Source organism: Amphibalanus amphitrite, unplaced genomic scaffold (assembly GCF_019059575.1).
Source record: "Amphibalanus amphitrite isolate SeventyFive unplaced genomic scaffold, NRLGWU_Aamphi_draft 000042F_arrow, whole genome shotgun sequence".
Taxonomy (NCBI): domain Eukaryota; kingdom Metazoa; phylum Arthropoda; class Thecostraca; order Balanomorpha; family Balanidae; genus Amphibalanus; species Amphibalanus amphitrite.
This window is the reverse complement of record NW_024881538.1, coordinates 193,816-218,485: the sequence shown is the minus strand read 5'-3', so window position 1 is coordinate 218,485 and position 24,670 is coordinate 193,816. Positions and strand designations below refer to the sequence as shown.

The 24,670-nt window shown below is 52.6% G+C and overlaps 1 protein-coding gene across 2 annotated transcripts in view; it reads right to left on the bottom strand.

Moving 5' to 3' along the window:
- Window positions 1-24,540, bottom strand: part of LOC122375920 (signal peptide peptidase-like 3) — a 56,323-nt gene extending 31,783 nt beyond the window's left edge. The window contains exons 1-4 of one of the 2 annotated variants that reach the window (XM_043355513.1): window positions 24,036-24,540; window positions 23,493-23,626; window positions 23,228-23,305; window positions 14,542-14,645 (exon numbers count right to left, since the gene is read on the bottom strand). In XM_043355513.1, coding sequence (XP_043211448.1) covers window positions 14,542-14,645; window positions 23,228-23,305; window positions 23,493-23,518 — 208 coding nt within the window. In that variant the 5' untranslated portion in view covers window positions 23,519-23,626; window positions 24,036-24,540. The remainder of the gene's footprint in view (window positions 1-14,541; window positions 14,646-23,227; window positions 23,306-23,492; window positions 23,627-24,035) is intronic. The other variant, XM_043355506.1, reaches the window with a different exon arrangement.
- Between the last annotated feature and the right edge of the window lie 130 nt (window positions 24,541-24,670).

The following is a 24,670-nucleotide window of genomic DNA, read 5'->3' as shown; positions in this document are numbered from 1 at the left end:
CCCTTTAAACGACCTTAGGGGACTCATCTCGCGCTTGGAAGCGTCACTGGCGTCTCTCGACCATTGGTTCAGTGCAAATGCTCTTAAAGTAAACACTGCTAAAACTCAGCTCATGGTTTTCGGCAGTCGGCAAAATTTGAGAAGCATACCTGCTTTCACCGTTTCTTTTCGCGACACCAAGCTAGTGCCATGCAAGCAGGTGGGCAACCTGGGCGTTATCTTCGACGGCACCCTGTCCTGGGACGCGCATGTGTCCGAGCTCAGTCGCCGATGCACGGGTCTCCTAATTGGCCTCTCCCATGTCCGCCACTACCTCCCCGACGGTGTCACCAAGACACTAGTGGTGGCTCTCGTCATGTCACGGATCCAGTACTGTCTCTCCGTATTTGGTAATGGTAGCCAAAAGAACTTCGATCGCATTCAGAAAATTCTTAACTTTGCCGCTAGAGTCATTTTCGGTCGCCGTAAATTTGATCATGTCTCCCATCTCCGGGACCAACTCGGCTGGATGGCACCTAAAACAATGGCTGAATACCATACCCTTATCACGGCGCACAAGGCCATCCAGAGAGGTGAACCCGAGGAGATCGCGACCCTATTTTCCAAAAATTCCCAAACACGAGCAAGGTCTACTCGCCAAGACCACCTTTTCCACTTACCGCGACCCCGACTAGAGACCGGAAAACGTAGATTCGCCTACCGTGCCGCGGCGCTCCTAAATACTCTCCCCCTCGAGCTAACGCAGTTGCCTCCAGCCAGATTTGCCCGTGCTGTAAAAAAGGGGCTTAAGCCTAGCCAGAGTAGCCATAGTAGCTAGCCTCATGACTCTTGGACTATGAAAGGCAAACGAGTCTGTGTGTACATAGTTATGAACGCGGCTTCGTGCTGGTTACACCAAGTATGTGCGTGTTCGGCGTTCGCGTTGTGTATTTCGTATCCGTAAGTGTGTGCGTTTTCTTGTGTAGGTACCTATTTCTTGTGTTATCTTCAACCAGCTCGGACTCGGAGTGTAATCGCCACGCCGATTGTGGATTGCTCTTGATTGTCAATACATAAGGGCGGTGGCATGTAATCGATCCTAATTCCTAATAGTGAACAGCGAGCGTCGGCTGCATTCATCAAACGGTACAACGCATGAGTGAACAAATGGACTGATAAATGGATGCAGTGACTAGCATCCATTTGTCCATTAAAAGTGATCAGCATGGTTGCAGCTGATCCGGGGGACACTTTCCTTTGAACAGAGGGCTAAATGAAGTTTGAAAAACGAGCACAGGAATCGCCGCATGTCAGGCAACTATGAAAAGCTGCAGCGTTGGTGGCAGCAACTGCCCGGTCCGGCCCCCATATTTCGGTCTGATCCCTCACTACGTGTAATGACGGAACGGGTGAATCAGCCAACGTGAGCCTCCCCCACCTCAGCCCACCCTCCCCAATGAACGGTGGCCACGCGAGGGGCGTCGCTCCCACCCCTCCTCCCCATCAGCCTTCAAAGTTGGGCGTAGGGCGGCGCCGGGCCCCGTCTGCCGACACGCGAGCACACACAGATACAAAGGCAGCCGTTCAGCCGGTGAAGCCAGGCCCACTGCAAGTTCTGCAGCCTAGCAGCCACAGTTTGCAGCAGTGTAAGCCCGGAGGTAAACTTGCCCAACGAAGCTGATCCTTGACACACAGCCCCGGGCACGTATTTGGACACACGACTTAGCTGAGTAACGCGACGTTCAATGTTGGTTTACGGTGTTGATGTGCCGCTAATCCAGAGTTGATGGCCACACTCCATTGCCACACAGTAGTTTTAACGTTCGGGTAAACGCTTTTGCGGCAGAGGTTGACAAATTTGGACTTTGGTAACGGTTGGTGAGTCCCCTGAAACTTGGCCCTGTCGTGGCAACCAGCAGGATCAAGGCACGACCAGTTATGATCAGGTGGGACCAGAACGTTAAGTCAGGTTGAAACGAAAGTGAGGCCAGCTTGGATGACGGTATTCAATCGCAATCCACCGCACCTTTGTCTGCAGAGCATTGTCAAAACTGCCCACTGCACACAGCACACTCATGTAGCCACCTCATGCCACGATGAGAACCACAACAGCCGGCGGGTGGCTGGGACTTAGCCAGACCCATTCTGTAGAGTCTTAATCAGTTGCTGCAGACAAGGTCCACTAGGTTATGGCCAAGATTTACGACGCGTGGCTTGGCTGCGAGGCCATGCAATCACGGCGTGCTAGACGCTCGTAGGAATTATGTCCAGACTCCACAAATTCGCGGTTAGATGTTCCCATATTTCAGGGCCGTTGCGATATTGAGTATAACTAAAGATCAGTCACATTGAACCTAAGCATTTTTTTTTTCTGGATGGCAAACCAAGCTAACAATGCATTAAAATGTTACGTCACAGTTTGTTGTTGTTACCCACCGCTCTGAACACAGCATTGAATAACAACAAAACAATGAAAATGCTAGTCGCGGTTGCAACTACAAACGTTACAAATGAGGCACCGGAAAGCACAATTGCACACAACGGTGATGCGGGTGGGCGATTTACAGAGCACACAATGTTCTGCAGCTGCCCGGCGCTCCTGTCTGCCCGGTAACAAACCAGCAAAAATAGACAGCGCACACCTGTCTGGCAGTCACGGGTGGGGGAGGTGGGGGCGGGGCTAGAGACAGGGTGGGGAGCGGGAGCGGGCCGTAATAAGGAGACGGGCTGGAGCCAGAGGTGGGGGCGGGCTGGAGCCAGGGGAGGGCCGGGCTGGAGACGGAGGAATCAGGCCAGAAACGGACCGGGGCGGGGACCAGCGAGCCGCACAGCCGACTATTCCCAGGCTTCCCTGCGCCCCACCAGGACACCATATGGGGCTTCGACCGGTCGCCGCCGGCCATCCCGCCTACCATTCCGGTCCGAACTGGAACTGGCCACCTGGACATGGCCCATCAGGCTATTCTAGGACCAGATATGACCACTAGCACACGACCCATCCGGCACCAGTGGGCCGGGAAGAACAAAAATGGAACGAATAGGGCAATTTAAGACACTCACATAAACTGGCAGACTAGAGACTGATGAATTATTCATGCGCGATAGCTTTTGGGAAGCATTCCACGCACATTAAATCAGTTGTGTGACGTGAGTATCACGATTCATTATTCATGCAAGCGCAAGAGGCGCTGCGAGTCGGTCCGAGATTGGGGAAGGGGTATCTCAGCGGCCTGGCCCGCGATGGGACGGGAGCCAGGGAGGCTGGACGTTATAAATGACTGCCTCTCTTACCGTCACCGTCCCTGCATCTGTCCAATAAATAGACGATAAATGAAAGAGTCCAATAAATGGACAATTTGGATGCCAGGGATTCTTCTTGGTATTTGCCCACGCCCCACAGCCAACCAGTCAGGATGATTTGGACTTTGGGTGACTCAGCTCGGCGACAACATTGGCCACCACGGCCAATAAAAGACGCATTCAGCAGCACCCAGATCCCACCCAGACGACACCTACGCTCGTCAGCAGCTCAGGCAGAGCTGGCGAACATCCAATACGTGGCACAGACCGTGCCGAGGCGCAGACTAGCACAAAGAAAAACAACGGCCAACAATTTCGGCACCAAAATAGCCCCAAGATCGATAGTCCCGCACCGAACAGAGCCGTTACCAAAGCCAGGAAGTGACAATTGTGTACTATCGCCCCACCAGCCGTCGCAGTAAGCTCTGTGTCTGGCGCGGCGCGAGCATACCCAATGAGGTCTACCGTATCGAGCGCCCTGCGCGCCGCACACCTTTCACTTTCGTCCAGCACGCCAGAACTCGATCCCATCTCAGTCGGTACGCCGGGCGGGCCAGGGGCGACCTTTCACGAGCCCGGGCATGACCTGGTGACCTCGACAGGGATGTGAACATGCTTGGGGACAGCCTCTCCCTCCATCCCGCAGCCCCGAAGCGCCGGTGAGGAAGGTGAGACATGCGACAGAGTACTCAGTGCAGTGTGTGGTGCGTACAGCGTGACCGGTTGGTGAAAATAGTACTGTTATCGGGGCTCACTGAGATGTGACTGCAAGAAAATAACGTGCGAACGAGTCGTAAAATAGAGACGCTAATAGACTCCCTCCCCGAAACGGAACTCGAGCCTGTTTAAGTGTGGTCACTTACATTGTCAGCTAAATAGTAGTCATAATCATATGGGACATAAATGTAGGCCATTTATGTCATACGCGTGTGCAGAAGAGTTCTAATCTAGAGTAAACAAAAATAAATAACAGCAGCCTAAAAAAAAAACACACATTTCACAAAGGATATTTCCTTTGCATACGTTCATGAGCAAAATGGATTTAGTCACTAACGTTTGGCAAGAACAGATTAATAAAACAGATTGCACGTTGTAATGCTCAGTGACTTCTTTGTCACATCAAATGCAGACCATTTCAATTATTCAATGCATTTGGAGCCTCAGTGCACGGTTAGGTAGCGGCCAACTGCACCCAACCGCCTACCAGTACCAGATTAGCCCCACAAAGGAAAATGACGACACAACGGTACTCGCACACTGCACTGCATGTCTTGTTCTGAGTAAGCTACATTTCTGCACGGCTTCTGGGAAGATTTTACTAACTCTAACCGACAGACAATGCAATTCAGACAGAGAGCTGATAGGTTTCTGTGCCGAGTACGTGTACAATGGGGACTGGTATTGAATCAGCTTCACTCCGTTTTAATAGCTGTCGTGGGTTGACTGAGCAGAGGGGAAGGATCAAGTGGGTATGATTAACGCGTCATCGTTATATCAGCCAACAATGACATTAGTGAGGTGTATTGACCTGCGATAAAAACACATTCAAGCTTAATCGTTATCAGTATGACTAATATCAGCGTCCTTATCGGAGGAGGTATGAAATGATGCATCAGAAATGATTTTTTTAAAACATGATCTTATGGCCATTTTTATTCATCGTCAACATAAAAATAACGAACAACAATCAGCGAATAGAGTGAGCTCATCCAGCCTTTGCCATAGAGATGACTGCCAGCAAGAACCACGAGCCTCCTGAGTCCTGACATACCGGTTGGTAATCCCTCAAAGTCGAAAACCTGTTATAGCTCATTCCAGAGATACATCCACTGTCTCTAACAGCATCCAGTCCGTACTCCCACCTGACAACACAACTGTCCTCCCCCTTCTTCAGTGGTGCGTGAAGCTACAGTCACGTAACGTCACGGTAGGGCACAGACCGTGACGGTCGAGACGCTACTGGTCACGAAAGGCAGAGTGGTCGTGCAGTGGCAGAACGAAACAGTCAGTCAGTCTCACAGACAGTCGGCATGACTGTGCTACAGAGCGCTAATGTATTTCTAGCCTGCCGACAGGCACACGAAAGGCCGTGGGCAAACGAAGCTTGTTTAGCCCCAAGCCCGATCTCCTTACGCCCCCTAATGTACATTGCAGAGTGGTGCAATAGCACCATACCACCCCAGACTAGTGAAAGGTCTGGGTATTGAACGTATAGTGCGGGGAGCATCACACAGTGAGGGGACAATCCTCAGGAGTAGGGAATGGCTGTGGCAGGAATAATTTCCGGTGATAACTGTCAGATGGTATGGGATAATCCGCCATCTGGGATAAAAGTGAGAGGAATCGCTGCAGCCGGTCACCGCTGCTCGGTCAGAGCGACTATGTAGAGCAGTCGGCGCCTGCCGTATGCCGCCCCTAACCCACATCAGCCGCTCGACCGAGGCGATATTGCACAATTCAGCCGTAACAGCCCGGCCCGTCGCACAGTAGGTATATCCATCCACCTATACGCCGGCCACAGATGCAGGAACAGACCCGGGGACTGGGTTCAGCTCATGGTAATCAGGGGTATCGAGTCCGCCGAGCCACCAGCGCCGGCACGGAGTCGCCGGGCCGTGCCGGGCGGCAGCGGCGTCGGGCGGCAGCGGGGGCGGGGGCGGGGCGGGGGCGGCGGACCGCCCGTTCTACCGCCATCGACCGCGGCGACGGAGAGCTATCGCCGCCGGCGCTGTCGGACCGAGGGACCTCCGTCGACAGGACGGAGGGACGGCGGACCACCACTGCATAACTCAGGAACTAATTTCCGAGCCGGTGTGTGGTGCCGTCGCCGCCGCCGTCCCAGGTGCAGCCACGGACAGGAGGAAGCGGACAGAGGACACATGACAGGAGACACGGGCAGCGGATACGGACAGGGATACGGGGACAGAGGATACAGAGGACACAGAGGACAGTCAGACGGACAGGGACATGGGACGGACAAGGGACAGAGGACAGAGGACAGAGGGTACGGACATAGGAGACGGACAGCGGACTCAGACAAAAGTAAAACCAAAGCCAGTCACCGACCCGGCCCCGCTGGAACCAAAACCGCAGACGGATGATCATTAGTAACGGTCACAACTTGAAGTAATCGTTATATAGCCATAGCCACATAAATAGCTACAGCCGCTGGAGCAGACCAAAACCTAACCAGGTTTGTCGGAAACCTCACGGTATATCATCATGCACCTTCTCCTCCCTATTCAACTTAACCTAGCTGAAACGGCCACGGCAAAGGGCGCTTTGGTCCAGGCGTAGCCCTACGCAGGACAGGAACTAAGCGGGAAACAACGGGAAACGGAGGCAGGGGATTGGGAACAGCGAGGACAGGGCGGCGTCGGTCACCGACCCATAATCCCTGATTTAGCGGTGTTTGCGCCACAACAGCCGCATCACAGCAGGAAGCCGTCGTCAGGTATGATGCCTGATAATGCCCGGGGGCAGTGTCCGGCCGCCGAGGGGAGGAGCGGAGGGGAGGGGAGGGAGAGCAGGGGGAGGGGGAAGCTCAGCTCGGCTGTGTCCCGGGCTCCGGCAGCAGCGCGACACGCCAAAAGCGACAGATCAATGGTCACTGGACGGCAACGGAAGCGGTCAAGGGAGGGAGAGAGGGCGGAGGGGAATGGAGAGAGGGGAGGGAACCAGGCGGCACCATGAGGTCCGTGTCACGCGGTCCATAGCTGCAGGAATTGAACTATTTTTGGACGCATGCCCGTGGACATGTTGGATAAAAAAGTGTGTCTAATCATTGCTTCAGAGCGCGAATGCAGTTGAAATGTTTTCGAGTAAAATATCGTAGCCAGGGATGCGGAGCCGGAGCCGGAGTCGGAGCCGGAGCCGCCGGAGCCGGCATATTTTGCCCGGAGCCGGAGCCGGAGCCGGAGCCGTGAAACAATATAGCCCGGAGCCGGAGCCGGAGCCGGAGCCGCCAAAAAAGGGGGCGACTCCGGCTCCTTTTTATTTTTTGAAGAGGAAAAAAAAATAATTGACCTAGTTCGGTTTGACAGTACAAGGCAGTAAAACATATGGTACTTACGTCATGGGCCATCAAGTGAATGAAAAAATCCGAATATCCCCAGTATCCCACAGTACGCAAACAACTTCCTGTTTGCTCTTCCCCCCCCCCCCCCACGTCTACTGCATCCCCTGAACATGAGGACCAGTCATCAGGTGACGGCCATTGTTTTCAAACCAGTGCAGTGGACTGCGACTCCCAGCACCGTCTCATCCCCCCCCCACCCCTCACCCCCCAATGCAGCCGAGACGGGTGTCAGCTTACGATGGTTCACTGAACTCCGATTCGCGGCGACTGCGTTTCCAATGCCATCGCTTCCTAGCCCTTTGTTCTGCCAGTTCTCTCCGAGGTGCGTTTGCGCGGGGACGCGGTGAGCCGGTCATGGCAAAGAGTAACGCGTATAACCAATCCAATTTTTCTTCCACCCGTATTTAATTGATTGCGTAGGGGATGTACTGAGTCGGAGCCGGAGCCGCCGGAGCCGGAGCCGCCGGAGCCGGACCATTTTACTCGGAGCCGGAGCCGGAGCCGGAGCCGTCATAACATTTCACCCGGAGCCGGAGCCGGAGCCGGAGCCGATTTTTTTCTCCGGAGCCGGAGCCGGAGCCGGAGCCGTCTGAAATTTCCACGGCTCCGCATCCCTGATCGTAGCTGTAAAAAGTTTCATATATTACATGGATAAATGAAATGCTTGTCATCATACATATGTGTTAACTACGAGAGAGTACATAAGTAACTGGTTTCTAGGCGTCCCTGCCAATTAAAGCGTTACCAAACAGCCACAGCCGCGGCGGCCGGCGAGCACGCGGCGACCTCGGGGCAGGGCGTGGCGCCCGTCCAGGAAGGTTGTGTCAGATTCCAGCAGTTCCATTCCATCAAAAACTCAGGAAGCGTCCAGTCAGGGAGGTTGTGTCAGATACCACCCACTCCCATCCAGGAACCACAAACCACAGCACAAGGCAGCGAACTGGACAAAGTGCCCACAGCTCACGTACACCGACAATCTTGAGAGCAGCCAGCCCAGCCCTGCACCAACATTCTAAGGCAGCTGGATGAGAACAAGAGCGGGTCAAATCTAACCTAATTCCACAGCCAAGCAAAGCCCATGACTCATGACCGTTGCGAGGCTATATCACGGTACGCTAAACCAAATAGCAATACGAATCCGAACCAGCAGCACACAATGACTGGTAAAACGGCTCAGAATTCGGTTTGGCTAAATCCGTCCTTGGGTACAACTAAGCCAAGTGCCATGAAGTGGAGTTTACGGCATAGGTCGAGATTTGACTGCCGTTAACTGACAGACGACAGTGAAAGCCAAAGAGGTTGCATGCATTTGTTTCTAACCATTCTTGACATTATGAATACGTTGAGTAGCTGTCGTTGCCAACGTTGCCAACGCTTAACCAAATGCCGTGGATGTAACTGACCTAGAATGAAAGTGTTAGGGCCGGAAATAGTTAAAAGCAATGGTCGCGAAATATCACACCCGATAGAACATTTCTGAATCTAGTAGAGCTTAAGCACCCATATATCCACCAATTCCCCGTTGTGCATGCGTATTGCGTGTGACCTAAGCTATGAATGGAAAGCTTCACGAAAGCAGGAAATACAGTCAAAAGATAAAAACTCAACAACAATGGCAACCGTTCAAATGTCCACACTCTATCTCCACCATTACAAAGACGGGAAATGCGCAAAAACTCGTCTATGCAAAAAGTAACCAGACTGGGGCATAACAGTAACCGGAAGACCAGAGACCTCTATCTCTCAACTCCATCTATGCTGAACCCTTCCTTGTGGTCAGGGATAGCGACCAGCTGACCGACGCCCCTCCCCTTCCACGATGTACCGATTGGTCACGAGTGTCAGCGGAAGTGTTTCGATCGGCATGGTCACCGTCCGTGACCCATCACCACGAGGGGAGGGTGGGCTACGCCGCGTGATGGGAGCGGTAACTGGAGCCGGGGGGGGGGGGGGGCGCCGTGGTGGTTGGGTGTTATTTGGGCATACAGTGCCGGCTCCCACGATGATTGAAGAAAAGGCACCCGGTACGAATTGCACTTGTTTTTCTATTGATTTGAGGTAGACGGCGTGGCGAGTTAAGAAGTGCACAGCGCGACAGTCGGTGATATTCCCCCGTGGGTCATGCGTGACCCACCTTTTGTACATCACGTTACACAACCTTTGAACTATGCTCAAAGCGAGTGCAAACTTGCACGGCAGCGGAGAGGGGACAGAAGGCGCCAGCAGGGCGGCCTACGTGCCTTAAAGCGACATATCTCAAATTAACAATTGCACTGCGCGTGCCGTCGGCCGTCTGCTCCCGGCCCCGCCCCGCACAATGCCTCATTACTCATCCTGAGCCTGGATATGGTGGCGGCGCCGCCGCATTGGCACGGCGGCCACGATGCCTGCCGGTCGGCCATCACACGGCGGCACAGCGCAACGGTGGCGCGGGTTGGTCCGACAGCTCGATGACACCGTTCATCTACTAACACTTTTGTCGGTGACATCTACACTAGAGGGAAATAAGTCGTCTAATATTAAACACTACACTGCTGAGCACGAGGGCCGGCAGACGATCGGCTGATCATGTGTCATAGCATCACTTAACCCGCGCCCTGCTGGGGGGGGGTGTTTGAACACCCCCCCTTGTGGTTTTTCGCGAATATCTCAAAAACGGCGGCGCGGAGCGCCGCCGTTTTTGGTACACCTTATCATACATCAATTCTACACATGTTGTGAAAATTTCAGACCAAGGTCATTCAAGGTCAGGTCACCAGGTCACTTGAAGTGACCTCACCTCATAAAAACTTGCAATGTCTGTCATAGCTACACCGAGTGACCGATCGCTTTGAAACTTTCAGCGATTGCTAAGAGCAATAGCATGTACAAAATGTATATCTCAGAATTTTGATATCGATGACCTAAGGTCAGGTCAATTTTGCGACCTCCCCATTATAAGTCAATGGGAGAAAATTGAAATGCGCCTCTTTTGGATGAAAGACATTATACACACTCCCAAACACCGAATTACAAGTGGTTTAGACACACTGAACTTGAAAATGGTGTCCGTGACCCTTGTTTATGCCCTGAGGTCATCTTAGGTCACGAATGGTATCTAACAGTTTTTCGCAAATAACTTTTGATAGAGGCATGCTAGAGCGATGAAAACGCCTTAGATGTGTTCAGCTCGACGATACGGATCGACTGATATGCAACATGACCCTTTCCGGTCAGGTCATGACCTTGACCTGAGGTCAAATTTTCAAGTTGACCTTTCAAGGTCAAGTTATAGTTCATTCGATGCGTCTTGACGAGAGGAACACGATGCCGGTAAAAGTAAGCTCGTACAAGGCTTGGGTCAAAAGTTATTGCAGAAAAACTGTTTTCGAAAATATCGGCTATTTTTGCAGTTTTTGCCCCCTGCAGGCAAAACCGTTGACCTTAGGTCAAATCTGAGAGAATTACTCAGAAAGGGCGTTAATAGGGCTATCGAATGCGCTTTTCCGCGGCGCTGTAGCTCTATTGGTTCCCGAGTTATGCGTTGGCTTCTTGGAAATTTTCGACATTCGACCTGGAAATCGGCGAAATTTTGCCTTCAATGACCTCTGGTGACCTGACCTTTGACCTGACCAAAAAATTGACCGAAGTGATTTCGTCATTATTTTTTACGCTCTTTCGAACGCCGCCTTCCGCGTATCGCTACGTGGCCCAGGAGCCGAGTTACAAGGGGGGGTGTTCAAACACCCCCCCCCCCCCCAGCAGGGCGTGGAAATCCAGGACCCCCAGCAGGGCGCGGGTTAAAGCGGGTAATATTCAACACCGCAACGGCAACACCAGAGCGCCACGTGGTAAGTTGGGTAGGTGGCTGGGAGAGAGAAGAGCGGCACAGAGGGCTGAGGGAGAGGGGAGAGTACAGAGGGACTGCCGGCTGTGAAGGCCACGTTACTACACTGGCCTTTGTTACTACACCGCTGGTTCTTTCTCACGGCGTCGCTTTTGGAGCACACACCGTGTCGCCCGCCGCTGGGATCCAGCTTGAGCTAGCGCGTCATCCCAGCCATGAATCAGCGGGTGCTGAAGGCCGCGCCGATCCAACAGCTTCAGGATGATGTTTGGATTCTAAGGCACCTGGAGTGAGCTTCACATCGGCACCCAGACATTAACCACCGCAAAAACCAGCCTCAAACCAAGTTCGCTGAACGCCTGGTAAACAGCACAACGGCGAACAGGATTTGACGACCGACACCAAGCCTCGATCAGCAGCTCAAATGCAAGATGACAATGTGACCAGAGGTGGACCAGAGCCAGATACTTCGTGCATCGAGGAACTGTGTGGAATTTCTAGGTCCGAGTCGACGGGGAGGAGTTCCTCGACCACCCTCACGAACGATCACACCGAGCAAGGCCAGCGACCGTCGTCATCTGGCGGTCCGTGAGCGGCGCCAGTCACGTCATCTGCCGGTCCACTCTCGTGCCGGCGGCGTAACCCGGGGCCCTCGGAAGTGCGCCAGGTAGGCCGCGCCGCGCCGTGACACGCAACAGGCTGTGGCTGTAACTGGGTCAGTGCCGCACCGGGATCGGGCGGCACTTTCTCTCTCGACGCGCGCCTTACGATACGCTGGCGCCGCCGGGGCCTTTCACCGCGTCCCCGCGGCTGGCTGGCCCGTCAACGAGGAAGCTGCGCCGCCTCCGGGGGTGCGCGGAAGGGTAGACAGAGGAAGGGGAAGGGGAAGAGGACGACGCGGAACGGTCGAGAGACCCGCACCCCGCCTCCGGCAGGGCGGCCTGCGAGTGATCTCCATCTCCGGATTTCGCTCGGCGCAGAAGGCACGCCGGACGGCCTGGGGCAATGTTTGTTCCTCCGGTCACCGACGCTCGGTCCGGAGGTGAAAGCCGGACGATTTCCCACAGCCACCAAGGCCGGTCGGTCAGGGTCGGACACTCGGCTGCTGCGCGGTCGGTTGCTCTCCACGGCTGCTCGGCAGGCCGGCGAGCTGCTCGCCCTCTCCCTCTCCCGCGTTCGCTAGCAGATCTGCATTCCCGTCGGTGAGTTGCTTGCTCGCCCCGCCAGCAACTCGATGCGTTTCAATTTTTCGCTCGGCGGATTGCTCGCTCGCTATCTCGTTCCGGCGTGGCAGCAGCTCGGAGTTTACCCATCCCTCGGTGGGCTAGTTGTCCCGCTCGCTCTGTCGACGGCCGACGCGGCGGCGGCTCCGAGTTAGTCTGTCTCTCCCTCGGTGCATCAGTTACCCGTTCCCTCCGTCGACGGCTCAGAGTCGGAAGAGCACCAGACGCCGGTCGACTCGACTCGGGCGACACGGATCGATCGGAGACGGTCGGCGCCGTCCGGGACATCATTAGCTCCGGGTCCGGCCCGCCGCAGCCGGACTCCGGCCGGACCGAGCTATATCAGGTGCCGGAACCGGTCAGCGTCTGGTTCGGGATGACGGAGGTAGCAACTTTGACAGGCGTCATACCCCCTCCCCCAGGTAGAGCACTGGGAACGATACACCAACCATCCCATTACAGCTTAGAATAGAATATAGGAATCATAATGATTTCGGTGATCTTCAAAAAGAAATGCAGCGACGCGTTTCATCATTCAGCCTTGATGAGAAAATCTTGGTTTAATCTAAGGACGGAGAATATTTGAAAAAGCAGCCAGACTGCCTCCGGGATTGGGAAAACTTCACAATCGTACCACTCAGCAAAGAATGTCGGCATTTACATAGCCAACTAGCTATCTTCAACTTTTAATCATACATCATTGTAGTAGCCCTTGAAAAGTAGAACTTTAAATGATGGAACACTCGTTCGGTCCCGAGCATAACAAATTCCGTCCCCGTGAAGAATGTAAAAGAATGATAGCAAATCGCATGTCGTGTTCAGCTTGCTCTTCCAACAATCCCGACTTAAATCGTTTTTCTCCCCTGTACTGCAATGCTAACCTAAGCCAGGCCATCCCTCCACATCGCCAACTCTGCTACACACTCAGACCATCCGCCCCAGTCTAGCGCCGGCCTCACCCCGACTATCACACACGCTCGGCGCGAGTCTGACACGCTAGGGCGCCTTCAGGGCGGAAGCAGTCCATTGTGCTCAATGTCCAGAGTAGCCAAGTGGCTGTACCCTCTCCCCCTCCCCCACTTCCTGGTGGGCGGGGGGAGGACAGGGAGGTGACTACTCTACACTCCGATATCGCCAGCTGAACAGACAAGTTAGGTGACAACTGTGAGTCACGCCAAAGAGACACTTGATCGCTGAACCCACTCATTCCACAAATGCTCCACACCCCATCCCTTCTGTACTCCACTTGAGGCCCGCGTGCCATCAGGTCATTGTGCACTACTGTGCAGTGTTTAAACTGGGCATTCCTGACATAGCTGTCAGCCATATAGGAGCCATGAAGGCTGCTTTTAAGGCACACACGTGTGGGTGACTTCAGAAGGCATTCAGTTAGTCCAAAGCCGATAATCGCCAGTCACTGGCTAAATGCGGACAGGATCTCCGAGCCAGCAACATATCAGCAGTTTACTGCAACAGAAATGCGGGAATAAACAGGGCCGCATTCTGGAACCCAGTAATGCTCAATGCTCATAACTTGCGTCTTTTTGTCTAGCATGACGTGAGACTGGTAAAGCCACGCCGTGGGTGACTTGAATTACAATCTGAGATGAATTGAGCGGAAGTAGCCCCAGTCCAGAGAAGCCTTATATCCCAGAGGCGGCAGCATGGCTCAACATTAGCACGTCTGTCTTATGGCGTCTATCTTACTAAGACGCATCAGGTTAGATAAGTCACCGTGAAACTGAAATCCCTCTGGCTGAGCGAGATAGATGATGATCTCCCATTTCAAACCCACGCCTTTAGCTTAGAGACCAGGATCTACAACGTCCGTGTTGTAATCTCCTTAGGACGAAATATGCCAGTTTCCGGACCTTGACTTAAGTAACATATGCATTACATGCTATGGCAATTGTGTGCCGAACAGGTACCAAAAATACCTGTCGCACTGCGTAGGGATGTTCGTTTCAATGCCTTTTTGATTCATGTATACCAGTACGTATTTTTGTGTGTTTGTTTATTGAGGTTTTAGGGCGCGCCGACTGCAAAATTGACACCCTTTTTCTCCACTCGAGAGTCAACACAAGCAATAGACACCCACCCACACCCACAGAGAGCACCGACATGCCCCCACTTACTCTGCTCCTGGGTGGAGGTGCTGCTGTACTCTGTGCCCAGACTCTTGGCCTTCTCCTTGTCCTTCACCTCCTGCTCCTGCGCCTCCTTCTCCATGTTCAGCGATCTGTGGACAGGGAAGGGAGGAGGCAGTGTCAGTCTCCGGCTGAATGTAGCCTCATTGCTAAAATCAATCAGGGATGAATCAAATAGGAACTGGAAAGGGTCGATGTCAGTCATTGATTTGAGATCTCAGATCAGACCCCTAAGCCCCTCAGCCTAAGTCCCCTGCCGGGAACACAGTCTCTGACCGGGAAGACAGTCTCTGGTAAGCTCAGTGCCCAGCTGAGGGCAGTCTCCCGCTCATCTCTCGATTCACAGAAGCTGTCCCCACCCAGTGGACCGGACACATGCCACTGATGCAACCCGGCGCCACCCGCTCCAGATACCCCGAACACAACACACCAGAGCCGGCCGGGCCGCTCGGGCCGGGCGCCGAGCCGTGATGACAGGGCTGGCCGCGCCCCGTTCCCTCAGACAGTTCAGCAGACACACCGAGTGCATGCGTGAGAATTGATGGAACACAGGACATGCTAAACTCTAAATAGAACTATGACCAAAAAATACCGATATGGGAGACGGATAGCGATAGCTAACTAAAGTCGAAATGACGATATGAAAAAGATGGCCATTAGCTGATAGGTAACATCACAAAAACAGCATATCGCAACTCGCAATCACTAGGTATCAAAATCTTATATAAGTCCATCATCAGTCTAATCACCGCAAATCTAGCCGGCTGATGTGTGTGAGCTCAAAGCCAGTCACACGTCACAAACCAGCATAGGCCTAGCAACGACGTCGTCATACTCGTTATCTCTGACCCTCATGACTCGTCTGCCATGACCACGACCATCGGTCACTCAGACTTCTAAAAACGTCCACAAACCCTTTCAGAGCTAGACACGGCACCCACCGAGCCGGACCTCTGTTTACAAATCCCCGGTCACAGAGGACGCCTCAGCTCCAGACGGTGATCACAAAAAGTCGCCATGGACATCTGTTTACAGCAGCTGCCGCCGCACGGCCGACCACGAGACAGCTGCCTAAATCGGACCGAGACGCTCCAGGCCGGCGCTGCGGCGCCATGAGGTCCACGACTCCACACTCACACTCCCATGAGAGACAAACATCAGACGCCGGCACGAGCCTCCTCTCCGGGTCTAGCACTACTCAGTCCGCACTGACCGATTACACAGCAGCAAGCACGACGGGTGTGGCCCACTGACCGCCGCCGCTGCCGATCGAAGCGTCTCATCACCATGCAGGCCGGCACACACGAGCGAGCGGAGCGGGCGGCCTTGACTGTCTGCTGAGAGAGCACAGCACACGGCTGGCGAGGAGCGCCCGACAGCGTGTCGGTACAGCGCCGGACAGCGTGTCGGCACGCTCAGCAATTTATAGGGACGAGCAGGCAGGCAGATGGGCAAGACAGACAGGTGAACGGACCAACAGATGGGCGGATAGACGGACAAACGTAAAAAGCAACAGACAAAGAGACGGGCTGGCTGAATCACATCACAATAAAATGTGCATACCTACAGTGTACAATATCTACAGTCAGAGAGAGAGCAAAAATCCTTGAACTATTTGTATTTTCCACCCAATTCTCAGCTCACCTGAACCACACACAATGCGAATGGGCATGTGGGTGAGGACTAGAGATGTCAATCGGATACCAACTTTTTGGTGTACCGATACCAAACCGATACCAACTTGGCATTTGGTATTTCCATAGTAATGTGTTTGATATTTTGTTGGTATCATGATCCCTCACTAATGTATAAGAGGCAAAAAAATCGGTAAAAAGTTGGTATTTCCGTCATTTCCCCAAGTTGGTCGGTTTCGGTATTTCCCCGTGGTTTGGGTTGGTATTTAGTTTGGTATCGGTATTCCGATTTTCCATAATTGACATCACTAGTGAGGACTAGGGAATGAGGAGAAACATGGATTACCAGTGTGGCTTAGCGTACTTGGTATGAGCTGAGGGTGCGTTTATACCACCGCTATTGCAGGAGGAAATGACGACTTCCTGTGCTCAATTGAATCATACCTTGGCATTTACGACAAGCCACCAATAATGCGACTGATGTAGAGAACATACAGACCGGCCCATGGGCCATGAGCGTGGCTGGATGATGGCATTAAACTAGTTATCAGTTATTTTGATGCACGAATAATGTTTAAGCAACGGAAGAGAGAGAGAGAGAGAGAGAGAGAGAGAGAGAGAGAGAGAGAGAGAGAGAGAGAGAGAGAGAGAGAGAGAGAGAGAGAGAGAGAGGAGAGAGGTGGTTACTGATTTACGATTCGGTTGATAATTGAACTTGGATCTCATTTCAAACAGCAATGTAACTACGAGCAAAACATGATGAAATGTTGGGCGATGTTGCAAAGAAATGTGAGCAGCTTGTTTGAAGCAGCATCAAAGCCCAAATTGATGTCCTTTGATCCCAGCATTCAGAAAAGATTCATTACAAGCTGTACCGTGACGTTTTCAAATTACACAGATGTGCTTCACATACATATAATGCAATAAAATGTTCAAGAGGATTGACAAGTCAAACTTCTACAGCGTTTGATGTAAAATGCAGCCATATACTCTTAACAGACAGCTTTAATTATATAAAGCCGACGAAAACAGAGTCATCTTTTTATCATGTACCATAGACCTCTACATGCCATGGTATGTAGACTGTAGAGGTCTAGGTGCTACATAGGTATGTAGAGGTCTATGCATGCACCTATAAATGGCATCTCTCTTTTGCAATACGTCAGAATAAAGAAGCGCCCCCAAGACGCAATCCTTTTTCAGCAGAGTCGACGAGCACCATGCCTCGTTGCCCATTTGTTGGGGGAAACGGACAAACCATTTACGGGTCGCTATGCGATGCGCCCACCACGCGCCCATTATGTGCGTTTGTGACATTAAACACGCTACATTGAATCCTCAGATCGAGGAATATGTAATGGACTGATCGGACGGTTTCCTCTCACATCAACCAAACACCAATGTCAACAATAAAATATTCAAGCTAATATATAATAATGACAGGCTAACGACCATGGTAGGCTGACCTATACAGCACAGAGCACAGCCCAACTTTGGTTTCCCTTTATTGGCACTATGAACTGGCGTAAACCGGCGCAGTCGGTCTGTTGTGGACCATGCACTCCCTGTCGCCGCGGTAGCCCGCTCCCGCACCAGGGAGGGGCACATAACGGTCCTTGAAGGGCCTGGGATACACGTGCTCGACTGGCCAATACAGGTGCGTGGTGGCCGGAAGCTTCCGTGGCTAGATATGAATTCTCCTAAATGTATGAATCATACTAATGAACATAACAATCGTCACACAGTCATGTGTAAGTCAGGGTACAGTATAATTCGTAATATGTCATTCTGTTCCATACAGTGTCGCAATGACTTGTGTAAAGAGACATGGGAGTACCTAAAGAACGTGGACGGCCGACGCGTGGCCCCTACCCCATCCCCTTTCCGGCCGTGGGACCGCAGCAGTCACTTGAGTCACCACAGGGTCTGATAGTACAAACGATCGCCGACCGCCACCCCAGCTCGGGGCTGGGACAGCCACTATTGGACCTAGCCCCGCCCTCCGTCGAACAGCGCCCTAGAACGTCAGAGAAGCCCCGCCCTGCCGCGTGCAAGGCGCCCGTTATCAGACCAAACCAAACTCCGTGACGGTCGACACACGCACCTGGCTGCAAGAGCAAATATTGAAAACGCCGAGCCCAGGACACCGCGCGACTGTCAAGTCAGGTGCAGCAGTCTCGGGACAAAGCGGAATCAAACACGGCGTGGCCGGGCACGGCAAACGACCTGCTGTGCTGTTTAGCGGCACTCGACCGGCGCTGTGTCTGAGTCAGAAATACCCGCTCGTAAACACGGCTTCGCAGCACTGCGGGGCCGAGTAGGCCGGCACAGAGTAGTGCGCTCTCCCAGCCGAAATCAGCAGAGGCTGGTCGCAGCGGCGAGTCTTTACAGAGTCAGCGAGTCACTCCGACTCGAGTCGCAGCCGAACCGGCCAGAGGTCACAGCCCCATGCGGGCCACTGCGACCGAAGTTTGGTTCTGCCCAGCCGCTAGGGTCGTGTCCTATCGATCGGCGGCCGGCCGGGGCTCTCAGGGGCGCCAGGAGTTTGGACACCGTTGGGAAATGAGCGTGTTCCATGGGGACAGGGAGTGAGTGTCCTCTCAGTGCTGCACCAATCCATCAATGGGGCAAGTCTCATGGGCGCAGGCTCGCATTAGGTCCGTTACTGAGACCAGTTAGGGAAAGAGCATGAAGGACAGAAAAGACAGGACAAAAAGGGCACAGTGGACTGGATGGCAGTCGGACTAGGGCCGGACTGGATCAATGAAAAGAGGGTCTTTGACTCTGTGAAACTGAGACAAAAGGCTGTGAGACTGGTTGAAATTGCATTACGATAGTGGGCTAAATAGAAGGCCGACTTCATAAGCCACAAGCACAGCCAACAGCCACAAAAATCCACAGTCTCCACCTCAATCATGAACTCACTTATGTCTGATGAATTGTCATGATGATTGATGACTCGACCAAGGCTCTGCTATGACTCGATTGAAGCCCTGTCATGACTAGAACGCTGACTTGCTGACCTTGGATGCGGCTGGTTACAGCAGCATAGCAGAAAGAGAGTCACAACGACGACCGAGCTTGTTGGCCTCCACGTCGCCGGCCGTGCTGAGACCATCCCATCCCAACAGAGGCAGCTCTGAACGAGCGTGACCGAGGCCGCGGTCCGCAGCCGGGCTGACCGGTACCGACCGGTGCGACCACTCCACCACTGCGGGCCCTGGGTCACGGTGAGCCAGCCTAGCCAGTTGGTCAGACGGACTAGCCGGCTGGTCAGGCGAGCCAGCCGGTCGGCCTGACGAATAATCCAAACATGTGGAGATGTGGTAACATTGCGTTGTAACATCCCGCGCAGTGGTTCAGCCGGTAACCGTGGAGTTACAGTCAGCGGAGCACAGCAGTGTTTTGGATACTCTAGGGAGGCAGGGTGATGATCGGGTGATGAGATGGAAATGACACCGACGGCGACAGAGTATTTACTGTAAATATTAGTGACACTGTCGTCTGTATAAGACAGCGACTATGGAGGAGCCGTGACCTTACCAAGAAGGAAGCAAGATATGTGATTCACTGGCCATACACGGCTGACCTCTCAGCAAACGTTAACAAGATATGGACAATGGCTGAGTTGTAGTCACAATAATCACTGTGTGACCGCAGCTGTTCGGTCAATTGCACGGCAAACAATAGCAGCAATGTGGGGAATTTTGGCTACTGACGTACCGACCGGCACCGGGGAGTAACAAGGCCGAGAGAGCACATGAACATTGCACGGTATAAACATCTGATCCGAGCCATGGGGATTCACCTGTGATGACGAATACATGGGGTGGCTCGAATAGGGGAAAACTGTCGAACGTTACCGCACCAGTCAATCTTCCGGTGGCAGTCGGTTGTTTTCAACGCGATTTTGGCTGGTCACAGGTTTGATCAGAACAGAGACATGGGATGTGCATTGTGCAAATTGCTCAGTGCTAACTAGGCGAATTGAAAAAGGTTTTATCAAATGCCGTGAGTCGGAGTTGACGTGTTAAAGGCATTGCAAAAAGTATTATGCGACAGAAGTTCTAATGAATCAACTGAATCCATAGCGAGCGCACAAAGATGATTACGGCATCGGCCAGGATTGCAACAACCACGCATGAAAGCCCGTGTTGCAGCAGAGAAAAATCGTCATGTTTTGTAATCCTGAATAAAAAGACACCAAGCACTTGTCATCTCAACCACCCAATGCAGCTGGTTTCGAATACTGTCCTTGACACAAAACAAAGCTTCTGTAATCGGCAAATCACCATGCTGCTGAATGGCAATGCAAGCACACGTCATTTGGTGCAGATTGACGACCTGCAGTCGCAATGCCTCTCGAAATGCGAACTGTTTTATCACCTTATCTCCCAGCATCGTTCCATTAGGAAACTCCAAACGACCAGCTCTGTCCAACTCGTTCTCAGCATCCTATCAAATCTCCGGCCATTTTCCTCCCTGACAGATCGACATATCTGCAGCTTCGTGAGCCTTTCCAGGTACGGCTCGGGTTCGTCTCACGACCACGAGTGCCTCTCCGCGGCCGCGGTAAGCCGCTTTGACCGCCGTCAAGGGAAGATGATCCCACCGCACCGTGCTGAAAAACGCCGCTCCGTGTCGGGAGCAACTGGCGGCGCGCGGTCGGCGGCCGGTCGGTCAGCGGTCGGCGGTCACGCTGCTCATGACTCGGTGCACCACGGTCGGGCAGAGCACCAGTCAGGGTCGGTCACACCACTCACAGTGGATGGTAAGCCTAAGATGGCGCTGACTCAAGGTGAGGCGCAGACGCTGTGGGAGGCGGTGGCGGAGGACAGGCTCTCAGCGGTGGAAGGTGGCACTGGCGGACAGGTTCTCACAACGGTGGGCGGTGGCGGCGAACAAAGATCTCATGACAGTGAAGATGGCTGTTAGCTCCCCAGCCTATAGCCGCGCTTTCTTGCCAAAAACGTATAAGCCGTGAGAAGCCACGAACGACGGCAGCCAAACATTGGAGAAGAAGAGCCAAGAGGGCCGAGGCTTCTCCGAGTTGAATACCGAAGAGCGATGGCTCAGAACGTATGCATTGCTTGAAATAGTGTTTGCATTACCTTCATGAGTTGGGCAATTGAATGAAACAGCAAAAAGGTACACTGGCGTCAACCCATCGCAATAACCAAAGGAGGCAAAAAAAAAACAGCATTCGCGTTTCATAATCATCAACGTCCCGCGATCAAAAGTGGCGTTTGACGTCAGACAGCTCGAAGACACGCTAGCAAGTACCGGCATTGTGAAATGAACGAAACCCTCTGCTGAACTTTCAGTGAACTGACAATCCGCCGCGAAACGCGACCAGATCTACCGGACACCCCAACTCGCGGACACTCTCAGCGGCCACCCCGACTCGCGGACACCTACCAGACACCACGGCTCGCGGACACGGCCACCCGCAGACATGCCCACTCGCGGACACTCCCATCGGACACCCCTGTCCCCTGTCGAGGACACATGGAGGCGGTCAGTCGTTGACTCCGTCGCGCGTGAGCCACGAACCGTGACTCTCCAATGGAGGACACTGGCGCGCCGCCACCGCGAAAGGACGTTCAACTTGGCGGTCTACAGTCGTGGGCGGGTCGTGGCATGGGGACCGCAGCGAGAAAGAAGAACTGAGCGTGTGTGAAGGTTATGTGCGACGTATGTCTGACGTCTTTAAGGGGTTATTTACAGTTTATGCATGAGTGACCCAATGGGCTTTGTGGCGCATATGCTGAGTTATGTATGGGTTCACAGACCACCACATACCAGAAATGTAGTGGTCTATGACGGATTATTTACGAGTGATCATTGCAAGATAGTTTTACGGTCGTCGAGCATAGCGGACTGATCTGGTCCAAATTTAGCCACTGAGTACTGCCTGATGAAAGTAAAGACTGGGGCAGGATAAAAATACTTGCCGCTATACATAGACGTAAACAATGAGCTGCGTGACTGGGAGTAATGTCTTACAGCCCCACAATGTAATCATCTTATGATGTTAGTAATCATACAGAAGGAAATTGAGCGGCAACAATCCACTAGTAACGGGCACACAGCACGCTGGAGCCAGACAAAAGGGCTTCCAGACAGCATCCAGTCTGGCACTGCCCATATGTCTGCTGTACTGGTACATATCAGCTTCTCAATAGTTGTTGCCTTTGTTGTATATCGGGAGTTTTCCTTACTTATTTACCAATTGAGCACCAGCAGCAAAAAGTCTAGAAGTCTGGCGCTGCAGTCACCGGCCGGCCGTTCGGTCCCACCGTTCAGTTAGCGACCAACCCACCATCTCAGCGAGGTCCCATCCCCGCCACAGCTCCCACTTTCACCCACACTCTGGTGAACAACGCTCACGGTCACGGCCGCGTGAAAAGGTCCACTCCAAGGCCCTAAATACAGTCCACTCCATCGTGGTCACTTTCTCCCTCGGCGCGTGGCACGGCACGAGCGGCGTGAATACTGCATGGCGTGGTGTGACGTAAGCAAACTGACTGCAACTGGCCGCCCGGCACGATTTGAGCGGGTTAAACCGAACTATTTGGCAACTTCCGCCGGCTTATTTTTGACAGTTAATGAGTTTCCGTTTCTTTCTCGTGTTGTCTGAACGCAGTGTGAGCTTATCATTTAGTCGTACTTCCGCCGGTGTTGCGGAAGAGGGTGCGTAATTCGCGAGGCAGAATACGATCATTCTGAGAGAGCGATTCTAACCCGATCACATGAAAAGATGTTTACAAGTTTGGAGGCTGGAGCGCTCACTAATACAGCCAACCATGTTATGTGTTGTATCCCATCCGTCCAAATTGCTCATCACGGCTGCCCAAGAAGAGTTTGACTCCGAGTTGAAAGACTCCAGACAAAACACCCGACTCATTCGACTCTCCCTGCACTCGTTTTGGTTGGCTAAATCGGTCCTTTATCGAGCACGAGTCCGAGTCACGACAATTCTTTTTCTGCCTCCACAGAAGACGCCTGACTCATCTGACTCAGAGTCATCGCACACTCACCGGAATGAGCCGTAGACGATGAGTAGGATGGAGATGACAAACGTGGAGACTCTCGACGAGTCCACCACTGAGAACGTCCTGCAACACAAACACACAGTCAGGCAAGCAATTCATATCTGATATGTGCAATAGGTAGCTATTAGCTAAGCATCAAGTTCAACATGGTAATACAATGATATGTAACAAATTGCATTGAAACACAGAATTGAGCTATGATCATAATTCAGTACAAGAAGAGGTACACTAGCAAACAATGCAAACTTACTGGTAGTCAGCATCTGGGGCTGGCATGATTGTCCTGTAGTAGACCTATCAGAGGAGCTATGTCCACAGTTCTTAATTCACACTTTCACTCAGATCACTGGCACAGCTTCTGCTACAGATTGTCCTATCCTCCACCTGAAAACAGGCAGGTTGAAATGTCACAAACATTAAAATGACATGTTGTTGTAAAGTCAATGCACAAGAACAATGCATGTGGTTAGCTGCTAAGAGACAAGGTAAAAATGAGCAATCAAGTTAACCAATTGCATAGTAGCATACTGAACTGCACACACTTATAGATGTCCACATTAAATGGGCATATACATATGCACATTTTGGCTCATCTTGTCTTGTTGGACACTGTTTTAGATAAACTTGACAATTGAAAAGTTAAATTGCACCAAAATTTAATCAACATTTCAACAGTCCTCTCTCATCCTAATACAGGCAGCAGCCAGCAGCAAGGCCATAGTGTGTCAGACGTCACGAGCCTCGATCGTTGTGGCCCATGCAACAACAACAACATCAACAACAAAGGACTCACCCTGGCTCTGGCTCACCCGGCGACCGCGCCCTGCTGAACCGGACCGGAGCACCGTGACCCGCACACCCTCCGTCAGCAACCCCTGAGCTAGACTGGCGCCGCGCTGACGTCCACTTTCATCTTCGGCCGTGTGCTGCAGGCGGCGGCCGCGCAGTGAAGGGGAACGGGCCGGCCACGGGAAGGCCACCGTCAACTATCCGCTTCGAGGGGCACAGGAGAGCTGGCAGTGCTGCGCCGGCGCACTGCACTGGCCCATCAATGAAATCCGAGAAAATCTGTTGATGGCCTTCAAGCAAACGAATTAGAAAGAACCCTTCTATTGAAATAAGAGGCGGAAAAACACCAGACAGAACCACAGCCACACAAATCTCACAAAGCAACCCTGCGCGACTGACCTTCAACAACAAGCAATGCGTCAGTTTTGTCAACCCACAAAGCTTTTATTTTCGTTTTCGTCAGCAGCTTTTGCGGCTGTCGGGTGCAGCACAGCCAATCAGGGCCCGGAGCCATTTTTCCTTGATAAAAAGATGCAAATTTTCTTTATATATTTTACAGTAGAACTTAACGTTCCAATGAAGATTTTACACATCTTTCTGTGTAGCAGTCATGTCTTATTATTTATACCTTTTTGACAA